This window comes from Manis pentadactyla, chromosome 5, assembly GCF_030020395.1.
Source record: "Manis pentadactyla isolate mManPen7 chromosome 5, mManPen7.hap1, whole genome shotgun sequence".
NCBI classification, from domain to species: domain Eukaryota; kingdom Metazoa; phylum Chordata; class Mammalia; order Pholidota; family Manidae; genus Manis; species Manis pentadactyla.
Genome location: NC_080023.1, coordinates 61,169,544 through 61,190,507, shown reverse-complemented (window position 1 = coordinate 61,190,507; position 20,964 = coordinate 61,169,544). Strand labels below are relative to the sequence as shown.

The 20,964-nt window shown below is 37.7% G+C and overlaps 1 protein-coding gene across 1 annotated transcript in view; it reads left to right on the top strand.

Moving 5' to 3' along the window:
- BTC (betacellulin) overlaps nt 1-20,964 on the top strand; it is an 82,585-nt gene that overhangs the window by 37,253 nt on the left and 24,368 nt on the right. The window contains exon 4 of the mRNA XM_057503246.1: nt 1,977-2,094. Coding sequence (XP_057359229.1) covers nt 1,977-2,094 — 118 coding nt within the window. The remainder of the gene's footprint in view (nt 1-1,976; nt 2,095-20,964) is intronic.

Here is a 20,964-nt window from a genome sequence, read left to right as displayed (position 1 = left end):
GTTAGACCCAGAAACAATTCTTTCATCGCTTTTGCCTGCATCACTTGGATGAAGCAGGCATTCTCTTCCTCCACCTTGTCTGGATTGCCCAACAAGGTATTTACTCAGAATCTGCTACAGTCAGCAAGATGATAGAGTATATGGGAATGGAGGTGGAAAGAGGACTCATAAGATTCCTAAGATGTGATTCCTACCCTAAAAGTTGTTCTGTTGAATTTGGGAACACATACCAGGTGTAAAAAAATAAAAGAAAAATGCATGAAACCAGAGAAGAAAGAGTTCAAGAGTGAGGGACGGAGTAGTAGGGAACAGCTTCATGGAGGACAGGAGTGACTTGAAGCTTGGGTAGGATTTGGAATAGTAGGGAAGAGTAGCCAATGATAGACAAGGGGAAAAGCATTTAATAAAGAGTTGGAATGGGAATAAGATTGTTTTACTGGAAAGATAGGCAGTCAGCCTGCAGAAAGTAGAATTTATGACAGGCTGATAGATTATGAAAAGCCTCAAATGCCAGATTAAAATATTTGGACATGAATCAATAAATAGTTAAACCCACACTATTTAGGTCTTGCATATGAGAGAGATGTAATGCAAACAATGACTTAAGGAGATAAATCTGGCAGTAAGGTGCAGTGTGGGAGGAGAAGGGAGGCAGTGGACCCGAGTTCCTTGGCTGTCTTGTAGGTATAATCCAGGCATGAGCTAATTAGGGCCAAGTAGAGTGACTGGCCAGAAGAAATGTTTATTCCAGGTTGATGGGCATTCTTCTTCCTTTATTATTACACAGTGCTTTATTTTTTCCTCAAAACTTGTTAAAAGGCAGAAATGAAAAAACAAAACAAAACAAAACTCTAATCCAGTGCTATTGTATACTCAGGGTAACCTAAATGAACAACTGCCCTGTTGAATATTTAGCTTAGGGAATTAGGGAATTAAATGCAGTCTCTGGATCTCCTAAGAGCTCTATTCCTTCCAGGATGGAATTTGTTGGCATCGTGTTTTATAAAGTGGTCTTATTTCTCTCATACACACAACTTTTAAGTCTCATTCCTAATTTAAGTCACCTGTTATTTTGTTTACTTTTGGAAAAGAATATGAGCAATTAGCTGTGTGATGGACCAGCATGTGTGTGTGTGGATATGTATGTGTGTGTGACAGTGAAGTGCCTTGAGAACTGGCCCTGAGCAGACATTGTGACTCTGAGATGTCTATAAATGACAACTTTCTGGGCATTGTTTTTTGCATTTGTCAAATGAAGGGGTTGCTTTAGATGAGACTAAGGTCCTTATCAACTTGACATTGAAATGATCTTCAACCAACATTATTTTGGAAAGTTCAAGAGAAGATCTTTTTACAACAGTATTTAGCTTCATTTATTTTCCAATGGGATCTTTTTTTCATGCAAACTCTCACAGATAGAATCATGGGTGCTTGTTTCTTTGAGAAATATGGTGAAGGGGCAGTAACTTTGTTTAAAGTATTTTTTTTAATCTTGAAGAAATTGGATTCCCTTTGAGTTCTGTTTTTTCAGTTTCTCCCCTTCATCCAATTGCTATATAAAACTAAAGCTGAAATCATAACCAGTGGATAAGATAAAAATGTTACCTTTTTAACAATGGGTGAGTTTTAAGATTAAAAACATACTTCTTTCCTTTTTAAAATCTAATACATTAATATTTATAAGTTGGCCTTGAGTTCTCTTTGAGGATATGAATGTATTCCGGATGTAAATTCTAGCTTTCCAGTTATAAAGCAGGTAAGTGGAAGCAAGTAAAATTCCCAGTGTACAGATGAAATACCGGAAGCTGCCAACAATGAAAGGCTTTAGGATTTGCCTCTTTTGTTGTAATTTTGGCTTAGAAGAGCATTTGGAATTTCTTTTTTTTTCCTCTTCAAAATCCTGGATTTCACAGGCCACACTTGCACAGTAACAACTATTACAAATCAATTTTTGCTATTGTTCCATTCATTCTTAGTTGTGTGGAAATTCCCCCAAATTCTGGAAGACCCCAGTACTGCCAACATGCTTTGCTGTGTCCACTGAAGGTGCCCCTGCTGATGCTTGGCTTGCTGAGTTCTCTGCTCGAGTTGAAGGTACAGAGGTTGCAGAGTATCTGTCTGTCCCAGAGGCTGTTGCCCCTGGCCCCGGTGCTGTCTCAGCTGGCACTGCTCAGCCAGCACTCCTGTGCTCCTCACATCTGCAGAAAGCCCAGTAGGAAAACCTCATCTTGCCTTTTTCTCTCCCTTTTCTTGTAGCCAGCTCATGCCAGGACATAGACGCGAGTGTCACTGGGAAGCTGGGTCAGGAATCAGGCAGAGGGATAGGCACCGAGCTGTAACCCAGTCACCCCTCTGATCCATTAATTATGCTTAAAAGCTTCTCCATTAAGATCAGCACCTTCCCAGGAGGGTCCAGACAAGCCTGAATCCAGGCTGCATGCAGTTTAGGCCTAAGCCATGATCCTGATGCACTTCCAAAACTGCTGTAACAGACCCTTGGATCCACAAAGAAGCCACATCCCAGCTGGCCAGGAGGCTCCAAAGTAAAACGTAAAAGGAAAGCAGTATGATTAAAATGGGTGTGCTCTTTACTGCTAATGATGGCTAGGTTTCTCAGGCATATTTGTATCTTAAAATAGGAATCTTGGGAGCTTGAATCTCTAATTGCTAGAGCTTAAAGAAATGAGAGATTTTTTTTAGGTGGTTGGAGAGAGATGCGGTATTTAATCTTAGTTCTCATCAATTAGGCAATAAACCTACTTTGATTATAAGCAAGGCCAAGGCAAATAGCCATGATGTATTTTTATTCATTCTTTACATTTTTTTGAGGATATATAGTGTGTTATTTACCTGACTATAGATTAGAGGCACTGATTCCAAAATAGTGATGACCATTATAACCATGTTTGTGTTCAGCCTTCTCGTATCAGTGCCTGAGCTGGTTGTTTAACAGGATGAGTTACTAATATAACATTTCCCTCTTAGCAAAATCAGGGATTTATTCATCCATTTAGTCTTATTTACTTTTGAGGTGATGCAGAGAGTGCCTGGCACATAGTAGGAGCTCAAAGCATATTAGTTAACTGAATGAATGAATGCAATGGCTCTTGGTCACAGTGCCATCATTAGAAAAACAACAGTTCAGTGAAGGAAACAGTTCTATTTCTTGTTAGCGAAATATGTCCACAACTCAGAAACGTTGTAGGAGAACATGTTTGTCTTTTTTCACTTGGGACTTGTTTCCAGCAAGTGCTAGAGAGCCTTTCACAAAAAGACTTTTGTTCTGCAAATAGTAAGTTTACTTCTGTTTCTTATGCTCTGTACTGGGAATTCAGAACTGTCTCTCACATGTTTGGTTCAAGAGCAGATCTCATCAGTCAAAATATGGGCTTTTACAATAAATGTTTAAAGTAGGGAAAGAAGGGCATTGGACTCAGGGCATTCTCTAGTGGCTCATTACAAATGCACTTTGAATTCTGTGAAGTGTGAGGTGATTTGTTCTCTTCTATGATTAGAATTTTCCCTAACACTCACGTTTCATTAGCTGGGGGTAACCCAGTTGTTAAATTCATGGTTTTTGTTTAGTACTAAATAGAATTAAAACTTTTGATGGATCCTATAGAAGTTGAGATAGATTTGCTGTGGAGGCTGACTGCAGTCTGACTTGTTAGTGTTGAGGCATTCCTAACTAAGTTAACGTTATATATAAATATCTCATAACCACCAGTTCTCTGGATTTTCTGATGGTTAGATTTAAGCACGTGATACACAGACCCATGTTCTCCATGCTTTGGGAGTGAGTCACACAGTCTAAGCCTTTCAAGAGCAGCAGAGGACAGCTTGCCTCTGCCTCCTAGTCTGGAAAGCCGTGTAGCAAGATAGGAAATTGTCCTCAGAGCTCAATGAGGCACTTTCAGGAGATCTAGACTTGACTGTTTCATGATCACCTTTCCACTGAGATGTCATTCTGGGTTTCTAACCCTTGACTGGTTCTATCTCCTAGGGTGACTGACATAAGATATTGCTATGTATTCAGATATCTGCCCAATCTTCCCTATAGAATCTCAACAAAATAACTCTTTACACTTTGGGGACCTTTGCAATTGAAAATGCATTATCATACCATTATCTCATTTGAACTTCATACCAAAAAAAATATCAGAGCAGTTATTACCTAGAATAGCATATTAGGCACTGTTCTAAGAACGTAGTAACTCACTTGACACATATAACGCTATCCATCTAACACACAAGCTAGGCATCATTATCATTCCAATTTAGAGAAGGAGATCTGAAGCACAAAGGCATTTGGTAACTTGTCTAGAGTTCTGGCTTTATGAACATGAACTACGAGGGTGGGGTGACAGTGCCTAGATCAAGTAAATAAATATTTGTTGCTGAATGAAGTAGACGGGGAGATAGGCACCAAGTGCAGTGCAATGACGCATCATTACATTTAAGAGGGACCTAGTTCTTCTGACTTACTTAAAAAACAGTTAGCTTGATCTTTGCTGTTTCCTAACACCTTTGTTTTCCTTTTGCCTCCACATATCTGTGGCATTCCTGGCTCTGTCTATGCCTCAGATTCTTGAACTGCTGGCTCTTCATCCCAGCTGGGAAAGCTGCCTGCTCTTATCCCAGGCCCAGCCCATCCCAGCTGATAGCGAACAGCTGGAATTGGTCAGATCTGGTGTTTTAATTTGGTGCGTGCCTAACATCACTTTGGTCATCCTAGCCTGACCTAAATAAATCCTTAAATGAACCTGAACCTGTGAGGTGACTACTGCACTTCCCTGGACCGTTTGCAGCACTGTAGCATTACGGGGACACTCATTAGGGCAGGTGGAGGGGATGACTTGCTTTCTCTTCCCCAATTGGACTCACAGGCCCTCTACTGAGAATGGGTAAGAACGTATCCTGAGGCAGTGTGATATTGTGGTCAGGAGTGTAGACTGAACCAGACCACCTAGGCATGACCCCCCTGAAGCTGGGGCTTACCAACTCCTTAATCTTGGGCAAGTCTTTTTAACGCTCTTGGCCTCAGTTTCCTCATCTATAAAAGCCAATAGTGATAGATCCAAGGCTATTATGTGGATTAAATGAGTTACTGCACAAAGCACTTAAAATGTTCCCAGAACATAGTAATTTCTAGAGAAACATGAGCTATTACAATGATAACAGTAAAGCACAGAAAAAATCATTAATTGGTATCAGTATCTTTTAAATTTGTGGGTCTTTGGTACTGGGTACTTCCTAAATATGATAAGTGTATACCAACTGATGAAATACTTTCTCTTGCCTTTACTTATTAAATTCCTGCTCCTATTAATTGTGCAGTGGACAAAAGATAAAAATTCTCAAAAGAATTCTATTTTGACTGGCTTTGTTAGAAAGGAACAAATGTAAAAAATAACACTGCAAGAGCAAAATGTGTATCTGCATTCTAAAAATATCTTGATAGATTCTTCTTCATCCCCTGATTTTGGTCCTAGTTTTATGCAATGAAAAGCTTTACAACACTTGCTTGGCCCTGATGCCAAACCCCACATCTTAGGGTGAATCATATACAAAAGTCAGCCTGCACTAGCAGAGAGAAATGAAATTTTAGAAGATAACTTAAAAATTTTAGGTAATCCCATCAAAGTAGGGTTATCTAATTTATTTATAATTAGGCTATACAAATAATTACCTTAATTAAAAAGAAGCAAAATTGCCATTGTGGAAGAATCAATGATAACATGTCAAAATTCCTTTCTAAATATTAGAAAAATGGAAAAACTTATTTTAGAAATGTTTTTTGATAAAATAATTTTTTCAGGTTTTTAAGAGCAGATAGCCATGCATAAACTTTAAGTTGTTCTATAGTAATTGCCTGTACTATTGAAAAATTACTTACCTGCCCTGTACCTCATTTTCTTATTTATAGAATGAAAGTAGTAATAATAGTACCTGTCATCGAGGTTATTTTGAGGATCAAATAAGATAATGAAGGAAAAAATTTGAGCAGAATAATGGCAAATAAATGTTTAATATATTATTAATATTCTCAATTTTGTGAAGATTTAGATAACTTTTGATATCATAGGTATTGTCTAAAAAGGAGAAATAGAATCATTGTGTTCATTAAGCCAATTGGAGTTAATTAAGCCACTTAGTGTTTGTATTTTGATTAAAGGAAATTGTGGTAATATTCACCACTGAAAGCAAGCAAAAGGAAAAAAGCAAGAATCTGTCCCATAAATACCAAGTTTTCAACAGTGCTCTGAACAGTTTCATTAGAATGTAGACTCATGATGGCAGGGATTTTTATCTGTTTTGTTCACAGCTGTATTCTCTGTGCCTAGAACAGTGCCTGTACATAGTCTGCACCCAATACATATTTGTTGAATAAATGCATCTGAGTGCACCAGTCCAGCAAGTCCTCCTAGACCAGTAACTTCTTACTTGCATCACAAAGATCTTGATATGAATTTTGCAGTTTAGCATGCACACACACACTTTCCTGGCTTCCATAATCAAAACCTAAGAAGACTTGCTCTTCTCCAACAACTCTTTGTTTTCCATCTTTAATGTCTTCAGATTTGCTAACAATGACTTATTTTAGGCAGTTCCTTGCTGAGATGGTAGCTAAATCTGATTTTGCTGAGTAGGTTGATCTGACAGAATAAGATTTGCTCATGAAACTTAAGTTTTGACTACCACCATCAGCAAAACATGAACTTACCCAAATGCACAGCTCTCTTGCCCATGGAATCATGTTGGGTGGGTTGTTAGAATGTACTAAGCTTTTATGAAAGTATTATGTGTTTATCTCTAAAACACATAATAATGAATAACACATTTATTTTAAAGTGTATCTAAAACTGTTATAAAGTGTGCCTCATACTGGGTTTAACATTAAGGAGAATTATCTAAGTATAACTTCACTGTTTCCAAGAGTTTATGTTATATAGGGTAAAATTGTTTAGCACTAATGAAACATTGTATAATAGTTCAATACTTATAAAGTTTAAATTACATAAATATAGACTAAATATGGTCTCAGAGAAGGAGAATTTATTGTGGGCTGAAGTGATTGGGAAACCTTCACTAAGGACGTAGGGACTTGAGTTAGTTGTTCCATGATGGTGGTGGTGGAAAACTGGGAGAAAACTAAAAGGTGGGCAAATTAACGAGTACTTTGTGTGTGTGTGTGTGTGTGTGCAGCAGAGAGTGAGGAGATCAAATGTCTAGAACAAAGAGCTAATTTTGCATTATTGAGTGGATAAGGACCTGGTTTCTAGAATAAGGATATCAGTCAGGATCTTGAATTCCTGGTACAGTGCCACTTTTGCAGGATATCCTAGGAATTGGAAATAGGAGGTTTTGTAATTTAGATACATTCATGCTTTTAATTAAAAATTAAATGTTAAGTCTTGACTTAAAAATATTATATGTTTCCTACCTGGGGAAATTGACTGAATACAGTAGAACTATCTGGGTTCCATTTTTTTTTAATGTTCTAGACATTTTATTTTTTATTTTTATTTATTGTTTAATTTTTTATTAAGGTATGATTAATATACACTCTTATGAAAGTTTCACATATAAAACAATGTGGTTACTACATTTACCCATATTATCAAGTCCCCACCCATACCCCAATGCAGTCACTGTCCATCAGTGCAGCAAGTTGCCAGAGATCCACTGTGTGCCTTCTCTGTGATACAGTGTTCTCCTCGTGATTCCCCACACCGTGTGTACTAAACATAATACCCCTCAGTCCCCTTCTCCCTTCTCCCCAACCTGCCCTCCCACACCCCTCCCTTTTGGTAACCACTAGTTCATTCTTGGAGTCTCTGAGTCTGCTTCCATTTTGTTCCTTCAGTTTTGCTTCATTGTTATAATCCACAAATGAGGGAAATCATTTGGCATTTGTCTTTCTCCACCTGGCTTATTTCACTGAGCATAATGTCCTCCAGCTCCATCCATGTTGTTGCAAATGGTAGGATTTGTTTCTTTCTTATGACCTAATAGTATTCCATTGTATATATGTACCACATCTTCTTTATCCATTCATTTACAGATGGATGCTTAGGTTGCTTCCATATCTTGGCTATTGTAAAAAGTGCTGTGATGAACATAGGGGTGCATCTGTCTTTTTGAATCTGAGAAGTTGTATTCTTTGGGTATATCCCAAGAAGTGGGATTCCGGGGTCAAATGGTATTTCTATTTTTAGTATTTTGAGGAACCTCCATATTGCTTTCCACAATGGTTGAACTAGCTTACATTCCCACCAGGAGTGTAGGAGGGTTCCGCTTTCTCCACATCCTCACCAACATTGTTGTTCTTAGTCTTTTCGATGCTGGCCATCCTTACTGGTGTAAGGTGATATCTCATTGTGGTTTTAATTTGTATTTCCCTGATGATTAGTGATGAGGAGCATCTTTTCATGCACCTGTTGGCCATCTAAATTTCTTCTTTGGAGAACTGTCTCTTCATATCCTCTGCCCATTTGTTAATCGGGTTATTTGCTTTTTGGGTGTTGAGGTGTGTAAGTTCTTTATATATTTTGGATGTTAACCCCTTGTCAGATATGTCATTAACAATTATACTCTCCCATACTGTAGGATGCCTTTTTGTTCTGTTGATCATGTCTTTTGCCATACAAAACCTTTTCAGTTTGATGTAGTCCCATGAATTCATTTTTGCTTTTGTTTCCCTTTCTCAAAGAGATGGGTTCAGGAAGAAGTTGCTCATGCTTATATTCAGGAGATGTTTGCCTATGTTGTCTTCTAAGAGTTTTATGGTTTCATGACTTACATTCAAGTCTTTAATCCATTTCAAGTTTACTTTTGTGTATGGGGTTAAATAATAATCCCATTTCATTCTCTTGCATGTATCTGTCCAGTTTTATCAACACCAGCTGTTGAAGAGGCTGTCATTTCCCCATTGTTTGTCCATGGCTCCTTTATCATATATTAATTGACCATATATGGTTGGGTTTATATCAGGGCTCTCTATTCTGTTCCACTGGTCTGTGGCTCTGTTCTTGTGCCAGTACCAAATTGTCTTGATTACTGTGGCTTTGTAGTAGAGCTTGAAATTGGGGAGCATAATGCCCCAGCTTTATTCTTCCTTCTCAGAATTGCTTTGGCTATTCAGGATCTTTTGTGGTTCCATATGAATTTTAGGATGATTTTCTCTAGTTCGTTGAAGAATGCTGTTGGTATTTTGATAGGGATTGCACTGAATCTATAGATTGCTTTAGGCAGGATGGCCATTTTGACAATATTAATTCTTCCTATCCGTGAGCATGGGATGTGTTTCCATTTATTGGTATCTTCTTTAATTTCTCTCATGAGTGTCTTGCAGTTTTCAGGGTATTGGTCTTTCACTTCCTTGGTTAGGTTTATTCCTAGGTATTTTATTCTTTTTGATGAAATTGTGAATGGAATTGTTTTCCTGATTTCTCTCTCTGCTAGTTCATTATTAGTGTATAGCAATGACACAGATTTCTGGGAATTAATTTTGTATCCAGCAACTCTGCTGAATTCAGATATTAGATCTAGTAGTTTTGGAGTGGATTCTTTAGGGTTTTTTATGTACAATATCATGTCATCTGCAAAGAGGGAGAGTTTAACTTCTTCCTTGCCAATCTGGATGCCTTTTATTTCTTTGTGTTGTCTGATTGCTATAGCTAGGACCTCCAGTACTGTGTTGAATAGAAGTTGGGAGAGTGGGCATCCTTGTATTGTTCCCGATCTTAAAGGAAAAGCTTTCAGCTTCTCGCTGTTAAGTATAATGTTGGCTGTGGGTTTGTCATATATGGCCTTTATTATGTTGAAGTACTTTCCCTCTATACCCATTTTGTTGAGAGTTTTTATAATGAATGGATGTTGAATTTTGTCAAATGCTTTTTCAGCATCTATGGAGATGATTCTGTGGTTTTTGTACTTCTTTTTGTTGATGTGGTGGATCATGTTGATGGATTTTTGAATGTTGTACCATCCTTGAATTATCTGGGTTCCATTTTACTGTGTATCCTATAGCTTGGTGAAGAGCTGACCTCACCCTTGCTTAAGTCCAGACTAGAGGCCGCCTGGAGTGATTTGCTTCAGGATTCTATTTTCTGGGCCCGTAACCATGTACTTCTAGTCTTTCTAAGGTTTGAGGTGGCTTATAATCAGGAGGTAGCCACTGGCCTATCTTGAGTAGCAATAACACCCGGAGAGAGGCTAAACCAAGAGGAGAAACTCAAGAGAACTGACTCATGACAACACATGGAGAAAACCAAGAGTGAACTTTATTCTTCTTACTAAAAACTCCACTTTATTCTATGGCAGCATCTTTGTCTAACCTTAAGGATGTCATTTTTTCCCATAACTCAGTCAGAAGGTCTCCTTCTGGGAATGGAATAATAATGGCTCATGGGTAGCTCTTGTGGTGTTTAAAGAGGGGAATAATATAGGGAATCCAGTGGTTTTAAGATTGGTTTCAGTGTAAAGAATGTATCAGATGAAGAGAGACTAAGAGGCAAGTAAAGAGGAAGTGGAAGAGGTAACCCACGAAGTCAGGACCAAGGCAATGGAGATAAAGGAATAAATTAAATATTTCTAAGCAATGGCTTAGCGAATGTAATGACAGGTCATGTGTAGGTAAGAAGGGAGAAAGAGTTAAAGCTGTCTCAAGACTGCAAGCCTGAGAGAAAAAAAGAATTTATAGTACCGTGTGAAAGAGAGCTACTGTTTTTGTGTTGGGGGTGGGATATGAACTGTTTTTGAGACATTCAGATGCCCTATAAATATTTGGCAATATTGGAGTTGACTTCAAATCAGAGCAGTGGATCCAAATCTGATTATTCTCCCAAGGAATGTAAAAAGTACAATTGTCAGCCTCTCCCCAGACCTACTCAAGTCAAATTGATAAGTCTTTATGAATTAAAATTTTTAAAGACTCCAGGAGAAGAAACAAATTTCCTTTACAGAATAATTGCAAATAGTGTATGTAGGCACCCTGACTCCCCTTAAAGGAGGCTGAGTTTAATTCCTTGCTCCCTTTGAGTGTAAGTTGGACTTAGTGACTTGCTTCCAAAGAGTATGAAAAGGAAAAAAAAAAACAGTGACTTTACAGTGCAAACAACTGGCAGACACTACTTAGCCATGTGGTTAAGGCTAACATCACTGATGATGTCATTAGATATTATCTACCCCTCATATAATGTGATGAGAGGAACACTTCACCTCTAGTGATCATTCTAAAAACCTATAGCTCTGGTCTAATTATAATAAAAGCATTAGACACACCCCAAATTGAAGGACACTCTACCAAATATCTGATTAATATTCATCACACTTGTCAATAAAGTCATAAAAAACAAGAAAAGACTGAGAACCTGTCACAGTCCAGAAGAGACTAAGAATCCTGACACAGAAAACGGTCATTAATGGAAAGCTGATTAAATCATAATAAAGTCTTGAGGTTAGTCAATAGTAACATACCAACCTTTGTTCTTAGTTTTGATAAATGTACAGTAATGTAAGATGGTAACAGAGGAAATGGGAATAGGTAAGGGGTCTGAGGGAATATTCTGTACTTTGCAACATTGTTAAGATTATTACAAAACAAAAAGTAATTACAAAAAAGGCTCTACAGGAAATTCTAATGGCTAGCCAATTTGGATGGAAATCTAACTATCAGCTGGTTAGAAAATAGGGCTGATAATAGAAATGAATCATTTAGCTGATTATAATTTCAGAATCTAGTGGTGTCTAGCACACAATAAATCCTCAGTAAATTTGTTCAAATACCGAGTCTATGGGAATTCTGATTGAATGGCATTATTAAAAAGGAGGTGAAGGGAAAAACCATAGAGACAGGAAGTAGAATGGTGGTTGCCAGGGGCTGGGGTAGGAGGGATTGGGGAGTTATTGTCAAGAGGGTATAGAGTTTCAGTTTTGCAGAATGAGGAGTTCTAGAGATGGATACAACAATCTGAATGTACTTAACACCACTAAACTGTACATTTAAAGATGATGAAGGTAGTACATTTTTTATTGTGCATTTTGCCACAATAAAAGTAAATTGAAATAAAAAGTACTGAGACTAGAGTATTAGTGGCATCCCTGTATATGGTGTGGGAGTCAAAAAAGGGCTGGCAGAGTTGAGTGAAAAGAAGAGGATAAGTCAAGAGTGGGAGCAGATTTTAGATGGAAGATTTGGGAAGGTCAACCATACCAAATATTGTGGAGATGGAAGAGGTGAGGCTTAAGAAGAGGCCACTGGAGAGTGAGCTATGAGAAAATCGTTGGTGCACTTAAAAGATCAGAGACAGGACATCAGTGGTAATGAGAAGCCACACACATACACACACACACACACACACACACACACACACACACACACACACACACACACACGACTGAGATGACAGAAGGTGGAGGGGTGGGTAGAAAAGAGAAAGTCTTGATAGGTGAAAGTTGTCTCAACACAGGTTTCCTTTGTGTCATTCACAGAACACAACTTGGATTAGAGAACTAAAATTCCAGAAAGACAGCTCTCACCTTAATTGTCTCCCAAGAAGAGCTTTGAAACAATGGATTCAGCTGCTTTGGGATGTGGGGAGCTTCTCATGTCTGTGGTGTGGGTGGCACTTATGGCAGCTGCGCAGGGGTAATTCCTGGGTGCAGTCGGAGGTGGGCCGGATGACCACCAAGGATACTTGTGTCTCTATGCATACAGGGTGCTGTCGCTGTGCTTGGGAACGCTTTGGATGTGGAGGACAGTGTCTTCAATCTAACACTGTCAGCAGCCTTTGGGAAAAGAAGAGGCAGGACACTTGGAGACCTCATGAATGAATGCTGAAGAACTTAGAAAAATAAAATTATTTGAGTTTTTCCTCTAAACTGTATTCAGTGACCATGTTTTCTTATGAATGGAGATACCAAGATTAAGTCACCAGTGATGTCATGCAGATACCATGTGCTCCTCATATGATGTGATGAGAGAATATCTTGGGATATATTAGCAATCCTGTGCCACAGGCTCGATTTTTACCTTAAAGACTCTGCACTCTATATATTACCATCTATCAGGGTAATAATTATCAACTGGGATCCTATTGTGAAGGAAAAAACCCCAGCACAATCGTAACTGATACATTTTATATTGAAGAAAATTTCAAGTATTATTTCAGGAGACACAGTTCTAACGCTGCCATCATGATGGCAAACTGTGGGAAAATTCTTTTCTTATATTTAGATAAATGACAGTTATCCTAAATGGAGGGTAAGAAGAATGATTGGAAGTGTGATTTACAAGCAGGATGAAACTACACATGAGAACAATAAGCTACCCTCCCATTTGCCTTTCCAGAAGCATAACAGAGGAAATGTACCCCTTTCTTCCTACTGATTGTTGCCCAGCTTCACTCACCACCAGATGAGTCGGATTCTTTACTGGGAATCTGTCTTGCAGGATGTGGCAAACAGACATTACAAAGCTTCAACTGGAAGTATGTGGTGTGATTATTTCTTAATGAGTCTTATTTTCATAGATCACACAAGAAAATCAATTGAATTATTTCACAGTCACACTACAAACATCAAGAAGGGCCTTGTTTCTTAATACTTCTTTGTATAATTCTTCACTCAGGCTGGACAGCTTTACTCACTGTCTTGCGAAGACACGAAGCTCATTTCTATGGCATTGCCTATGTTCTAGTTTAGTTTCCAATTTTTTTCTGTAAAACATTTCCCTCCAGTTTCTTTAGATTAACACATTGCCTCTTTTTGAAATTCCAATAGAATTCATTTTATAGATAGCTGATACTTAAAATATACTGCCTGGCATTTGTTTTTCTTTATAATTCTGGTCTCTGAAAATAATTTTATTGATTAATAAATTTTAGAGATTAATAATGGATTAATGTGAAGTTGGGCTTGCTTCCCTTAATTCATTTTAAGGGCCTAATTCTGGGGCTTTTTCAGGTTGGTGAAGCATCTTCTCTGAAAACCTAGTTCTTTTCTTTACCATTATTAAAGTCTGATGACTGTTTCCTCATGGGTCACAGGCTGTGTCATCACGGATCCAGAGGCCAACTCCACTATGCCTCCTCACTTTGCAATCGGATAATCCTCCCTGATAACAAATTGCTCTTTTTCCTTGGTTCCTTTGCCATTTCTCTTTGAACTATTACGGAAATTTGGTGAGCCCAGAGCTTTTCATTTAAAGTATAATATCTGACTGTCTGGTCTGGTCTTATTTTAAAGGAATGAAAATCAGAAAGTCAAGTTTTGACAACTGTTGATTGCTAGGAAACTAGCTCTAGATTATGATAGGGTTCTCATTCAATTTACTCATTGTTGCCACAGACTTAATAATGGTTATGGGAAAAAAAAGAGGTTGATTTACTGGCAAAGGCTTTATTGCGGTGTTGACAGTTTTCAGATATATGAGCTAGTACATGTGTGACAGGTCATTAAATTACTTCTCTCTTTGGGCTTTAAAAACAGGATTGAGTTAAGAAAAGTGTTATCCATTATTCTTAGCCTTTTTGAAACACCAAGATACCATCTCTATGGTTTCGAATAGAGTTTTTACATTGGCAAAAGAAGTAGTTATTTTACCTTCCTAGTTTTGAATGGACATAAATTATTTGTGAAGGAAGACCCTCTAATTTTTTCGCTGCTCTGTCTCTGCTCCCCTTCCCAGCCCTGAAAATCCAGAAGCCTGTCCTTCGATTTTATAGAATAGGCAGTTCTCCAGATGGTGTCATTTGAAAGACCTTGGAGAAATCCCCCTTGTCCTGGAACATGGCTCTCCTTGATGCCCTGATGCCCAAAGCCCTCACTGTGCTGGGACACAAACTTGGTACAGTCTTCAAAGCTCTTCAGCTACCCCCACTGTCTCTTGTTCAGCTCCTCTGCCATTCCAGGTTGCTCCTCTTTTTGGACTTTGGTACAACACAATGTCCCAGGGCATGAGTTCTGTCCTCTCACTCATCAAGGGGCCAGAAATTGAGGGAGGTAGCACTCAATGGGGGGAGTTTTGTCCCAAGAAAGGGCTGATGAAAGTGATTGGGACACATAAAGTCCTCCTTCACTCTTTCTTCCATGGACTACTTCAAACCACAGTTCCTTTTGGGGCCCATTACATAGCCCATGTATGAGTGAACATGTCGTCAAATGTCAGTGTGTCCTTGTGGTGCTCTTTGATGCTGTGCCCGGTGATGGGTCCACAGAGTGCATTGCTTTGCCTTCTTTGCTTCATTTCCTTTTTTCCTATTTTCACAGTTCAGAGCTTGTACCTCCCAAGTAAAGTGTGAACCCCTTAGTCTGCATCTCAGGCTCTGCTTTCTAGAAGACCCAGGTTGAGGCACTTGATTCTAGAGTATTTCTTTAGAGTTAAGCAATTTCTTTCCTTGAAAGTCTGCTTTGAAAGCAAATACATTTAGAAAGGGAAATATATTAAAGAATCATGTTCTATTTGGGGGAATGTTAAGACAGTATGACTATGCTGGCTTATAGGAGGGCAAAAAACAACAGCAAAAAGGATGGAAAAGGAGTTAACAAAAAAATATGGAGACCACCAGTGTCTAACTTCGTCTATTTCACAGTTTTTGTCTCAGCCAACCGTAAGCCCACAATGATGATGAACATCATTTCCACCCTCTGATATTTTTTCATCTCCATGGTAGATGTGATTTCTTTTTGGACTTGGAAAAAGCTCTGTGTGTGACTACTGAAGATTCTGTTTTTCTTTATGACAATAAAGATACAATGGAAAAATTTCCCAGCTGCTTATAGTTTTTACTCTGAATGTTGATTTAAACTTTAAAAACTTTATTAACATAATTTTTCCAAAGTTAGAGGTAGGATTTATAGTCCACTTGGTTGTTAGACAGTATCATCTAAGATCTGACATTATCTGCTATATTTGTATCACTGAAACACTTACCCAACCAGCTGAATCAGTAATCCTGTCTGACATGAACAGTACGCTGAGTCACTGGCAGAAGTGTATGGAGAATAAAAAGAACCGTACATGTAGCAGATACCATATTCCTTTAATCAGCTGAGGCACATCCACTTCAAATGAAATAAATATGTTTAAAACACACTGTAAAGAAATAGCATGTAGAAAGACCAACACATAGTTTTGTCTAAAGTGTGCTTACACATATGCACATAAGCACACTGTTGAAATGTATTAAGTATATGTATGTGTCTTTATCTTCTGTAATTAATTTCAAAAACATGTTTTACACACAAATCACACCATAAATGTAGAAATTTGTCAATATCCATTTATGACATTGAGAATTTGCTGTTTTACCAGAGTCAGTAGAATTTTTTTTTAACCTCAGGTCTTTTATAGCTGCTATTTTGTTGAGTTCCTACCCTGTGCTAGGCATTGCCAAGGTTTATAGTTCAGATTTTATTTTGTTCCTTTCTGTAAGCACATAGCTAGATCTTCACCACATAAGTTACATATTACGAACCTCAGTTTATAGATGGGGACCCTGAGGTTCAATACTGGGTAACTGATTCATAATCACAAAGCCAGTGATTACAAAAAGAGGCACACTCAGGATTCAAATCCACTTCTGTTTGACTCCAAACCTATCCTTTTTCCATTAATCTGTACTGCTTCCCTCTACTATAAATGAAATTTCAGGGATTTGACTGTGTAATAATAGTCTTCCAATTTCTGCTTATGTTCGTAGATTGTAATGTCTCCTTTGATTTATGCTTGGATTTTCTAATGGGACATGGAGTGTGGTTCAAATCCTAAAATATGATTGATATGATATCATAGGAAAGCATTTCGGATTTCATAGGCACAGTTAAAGTTAGGATACCTAAGAAGATGTCCTAAATCATCAGGATATAGATGAATGGGCATTTTGTGATAATGTTAGATTTATTTTTAAAATGTAAAATGTACTTGGCTCAAAAAATGGAAAATTCAGCTCAGAAATGAGGCAAATTCAACATACATGACCATTTAGGTTGGTTGCATTTGATCTTTTTAAATAGTTGACCCAGCTGGTGTACAGCTTGCCTCAGCACTAGCAGTAACGTTGTGGCAGCAGGTCATACTCCTTGTCAGGCTGTGTCTCTCTGAGTTGCTTGTATTGGTCTCAGTGACTTCATTCTCCATGCTGGCTGACAGGGAGTATACTTTTAATACATTCTGTAATTTTTAGTTTGAGCATCTCAAACTGCATAAAAGTGAATGGAGTTTTGACTCACTGAAGTAGAATTGGGTTTCTTTTCCTTTTTGTCTTTAACTTTTAGTAGAGTTGCTATGTAAAAACTAACCTAAGAAATAGGTACTCAGTTTCCAGTCACTTAGCAAATACAGCCAATCTAACATTATTTTTTTATTATTTTAATGCACCTGAGAAATTTTGCAGGTCATGTGAAGCAGGGAGGTATGGATAATAGGTTGAATGAAACAATAAGAAAAAAAATATTGTGAAATATTTGAATGATAGGTGAAATCCAACACAATAACATTGAAAAGAGACAAATGTAAAATCATTTTTTTAGATGAAAAATAAAAATGAAACAAAAAGAATGATGAAAGAAAACACAAACCCACCAATATACTGCTTTCCAGCAGTACAAGAGATTTAGGGGCTCCATTTTAAGCAGAATAAAACTCCAGTATTTAATGGGACAGCCCAAATGGGCTGATATGCTATGGGGTTGCATTACCAGAAATAGAATATTATCACAAAATTCCCATTTATCTGTATCCTGATGATTTAGGACATCTTCTTAGACATCCTAACTTACTAACATGTGCCTGTTAAATGTGTGCCCCACTTAATTCTGTCTTTGCCAGACCACCTGAAATGGCACTTCATTTTAACCTTGGATTTTGGGAATGATGACAAGGTTTATGAAGGTCTTGATGATGTCAGGTGCAATGTGGTTGAAGGAACCAAGATGATTAGCCTGAAGAGAGAAATCCTTGCAGGAAGACTTATGAGAGTGTGTCATGGAAAACAGAATAGACTTGTTCTAGATGAATCCAATGAGTGGAGTAAAATTCCAGGAAGGCAAAAACAGCTTAACATAAAGAAGCATTTGTAGAGCTTGGAAATAGGTGATTAATACTTTTTTTGCATGAATGAATTATTGTGATTGAAAGAATGGATTAATGGTCTCATTGAAATGAGATGCCTTGGAGGAAAGGGAAGGCTGTGTACTGGAATTTTGAAGATGGGCTTGATGAACTCTCCCAGCAGATGATTTTAGGGGAGCTGAGAGTTGTTTGGTAGGAGATTTTAGTATTGCTAAGGTTCTTTTTAATTCTGAACTTTAATGTAATCTGTGGCTCTTTTGAATGAAAATCTTACTATGTTTTCCAAATCTCAGTACATTATTTTCTTTGATTTTCTCTAAAATACAATCCATATTTTCTCTGATAAAGATAATGATTATTTTAATAATGTATGTTCCTTTACAAATCATTTACTATATTATTCCATTTGATTTTCATGAGCTAGGTTATGGGATGGGCAGGGAACCTATGATTCTAATTTTTCTTGAGGAAAAGGTCTGGATGATTTGTGAATTAGCTCAAGGTCACATAGTGAATTAATGACTGAGTCTGATGATCTTCCCTCAAGATAATAATACATTCCCTAAAAAATTTTTTAAGAAGTAAAAATTTGAGCTTTTGAGGCTGTGCAGTTGATTTATATTAAAGCACTAGATTCAAAAATGAAAACTGTATTTTGGATAAAAAATATTAAAACAGGTCGGAGAGAATTGCAGTGGTTTTCAGCCAGGGCAGTTTTCTTCCTGGGGACATTTGGCCATGTCTGGAGACATTTTTGATTGTGAGAAACCCATTGGATGTTTCACATTCATTTTTTTGAAAAACCTTTATAATTTATTATTATTATTTCTATGGTATTTTTTTTTCCTTCCTCCACACCTACCCTCCTCACCCCCTTTCCCTTTGGTAACTGCTAGTCCCTTCTTGGATTCTATGTTTTACATTCATTTTAAACTAGAACTTGCATTTCCTTGAATAATGAGGTGAGGTGTGTAGAACATAAAATACCTTTAAGCTCTTATTTTCTAAGGACTTTCATCCATTCAAAATAAACTTGCATTTGTCAGAATTGCTAACTTTGCAACGAATTATACATTGCAGAAGAGGCCTTGCCTTTTGGGCTAAACTTCCAACGTTTTCTGCCTTTATTGGGAATCCACCTTTTGCCTCTCCTCTGCATTTGGCTTCTTCCTGTCCATTTTCTCTCACATCAAAAACAAAACCAAATACAGTTCTCTTTTTTTCTGTGCATTTTAACTAATTTTATCCCTCCCTTTCTCAGTACAATGTCTTTGAAGAGTAATATGCAATTATTTGCTTTCTCTTCATATCACTAATATTTCTCTAGCCAGATATTACTAATGCTTTTTGGTTGCAAATCCAGTGCATATGTTTCAATTCTTATCTTTGATTTCCCATCAATCTTTTTATATTCTTGATTAAATTGTAACAGAAAAACTCTCTTTCCTTGCGTCTGTGGCTGTTCTTCGCAGTCTCTTGAGCACCTTTCTCTTTCTGTCCCTCTGTCATGTTGGTATTCTTCAGGGTTCTGTTCTTAATGAGCTTTCTCTTTTCTCATGGCTTTCTTTTTTTGGGGAGACTCACCTTCATGGCATGAAATATCAGTTTATTTTCCATGACTCCCAAATATAGAATCTGTAGCTTTGACTTCCCTCTAGAGTTCCAGGTCTTATATCCATTTACTATCTCCTAGATAGTAATGTCACCTTACTCTTCCTTCTCACACCTCACTTACCTCCACTGTCACCTCAAATTCAGAGTGTCCAAAGCTGAATTTCTTTTTCTACACCTGTCTTAGTCACTTTGGGTTACTATATCAAAATATCACAGACTTGTGGCTTGTAAACAACAAACATTAATTTCTTACAGTTCTGGAGTTTGGTAATTCCACAATGATGGTGTCAGCAGACTCAGTGTCTGATGAAGCCTGCATCCTCGTTCATAGAGAGCTATCTTTTCTCTGCATGCTCACAGGGCAGAAGAGACAAAGAGGTTCTTGGGACCTGGGTGGGGTTGGGCTCGGTGTCTCTTATAAGGGCACTGATTCTATACATAGGGCTCCTCCTACATGACCTAAGCACCTCCCAAAGGCCCCACCTCCTATCACCACCACACTAGGGATTCGATTTCAATGAAAAATTCAGTCTATAGCAATCCTCAACCTGTTTTGTCTTCTTGTATTCCTTACATCTGTGATTGGTACTGCAATCCCATCAGTCACTAAAGCTACAAACTCTGGAGTCTTCCTAGATTCCTTTTTCCTCACTTCCCACCCTACCTTACCAGTCACCAAGTCTTTTCTACTTTACTTTGTGAGTATCTCCCATACTCATTTCTTCTCCATACCCAGTGCCACACCTTGGTTTAAGTGTGTCTGCATCAGCTGTACTGGTATTAAAGTAACCTTTTCAAACTGAAAAGAAAGATGATTGTGTTGTTTCTCACTTAAAACTTTTCAGTGGCCCCATTTTAGCCACATAACAGAATCCAAATAACATGGCTTTCAGGCCATCTGTTACCTGCTTGCCCTCACAACCTGCACCCATCCTCCAGACAAGCCACGCAAGGGCTAGTCATGCCATGTCTTCTTACAAGTTGTCTCTTTTGTTCAACATGCCCTGGTTAATTACAAGTATATTTATCCTTTTCTTAAAAATTAATTTTATTTTAATAATGTAATAAATGTACATAGATTTTTTAAAAACAGATACTACTAAAAGGTTTATAACAACAAATAGCAGATCTTTGCACCATGCCCTCCTGCCTCTCTATCTCCCAAGATGGAACCACATTTGACTCTTAGGTGTATCTTCTGTATTCATCTCCATCTTGCGAAATAATTTGCTTGTAATACTATTTCTTGACTTATTGAGTTTAGACTTTACATT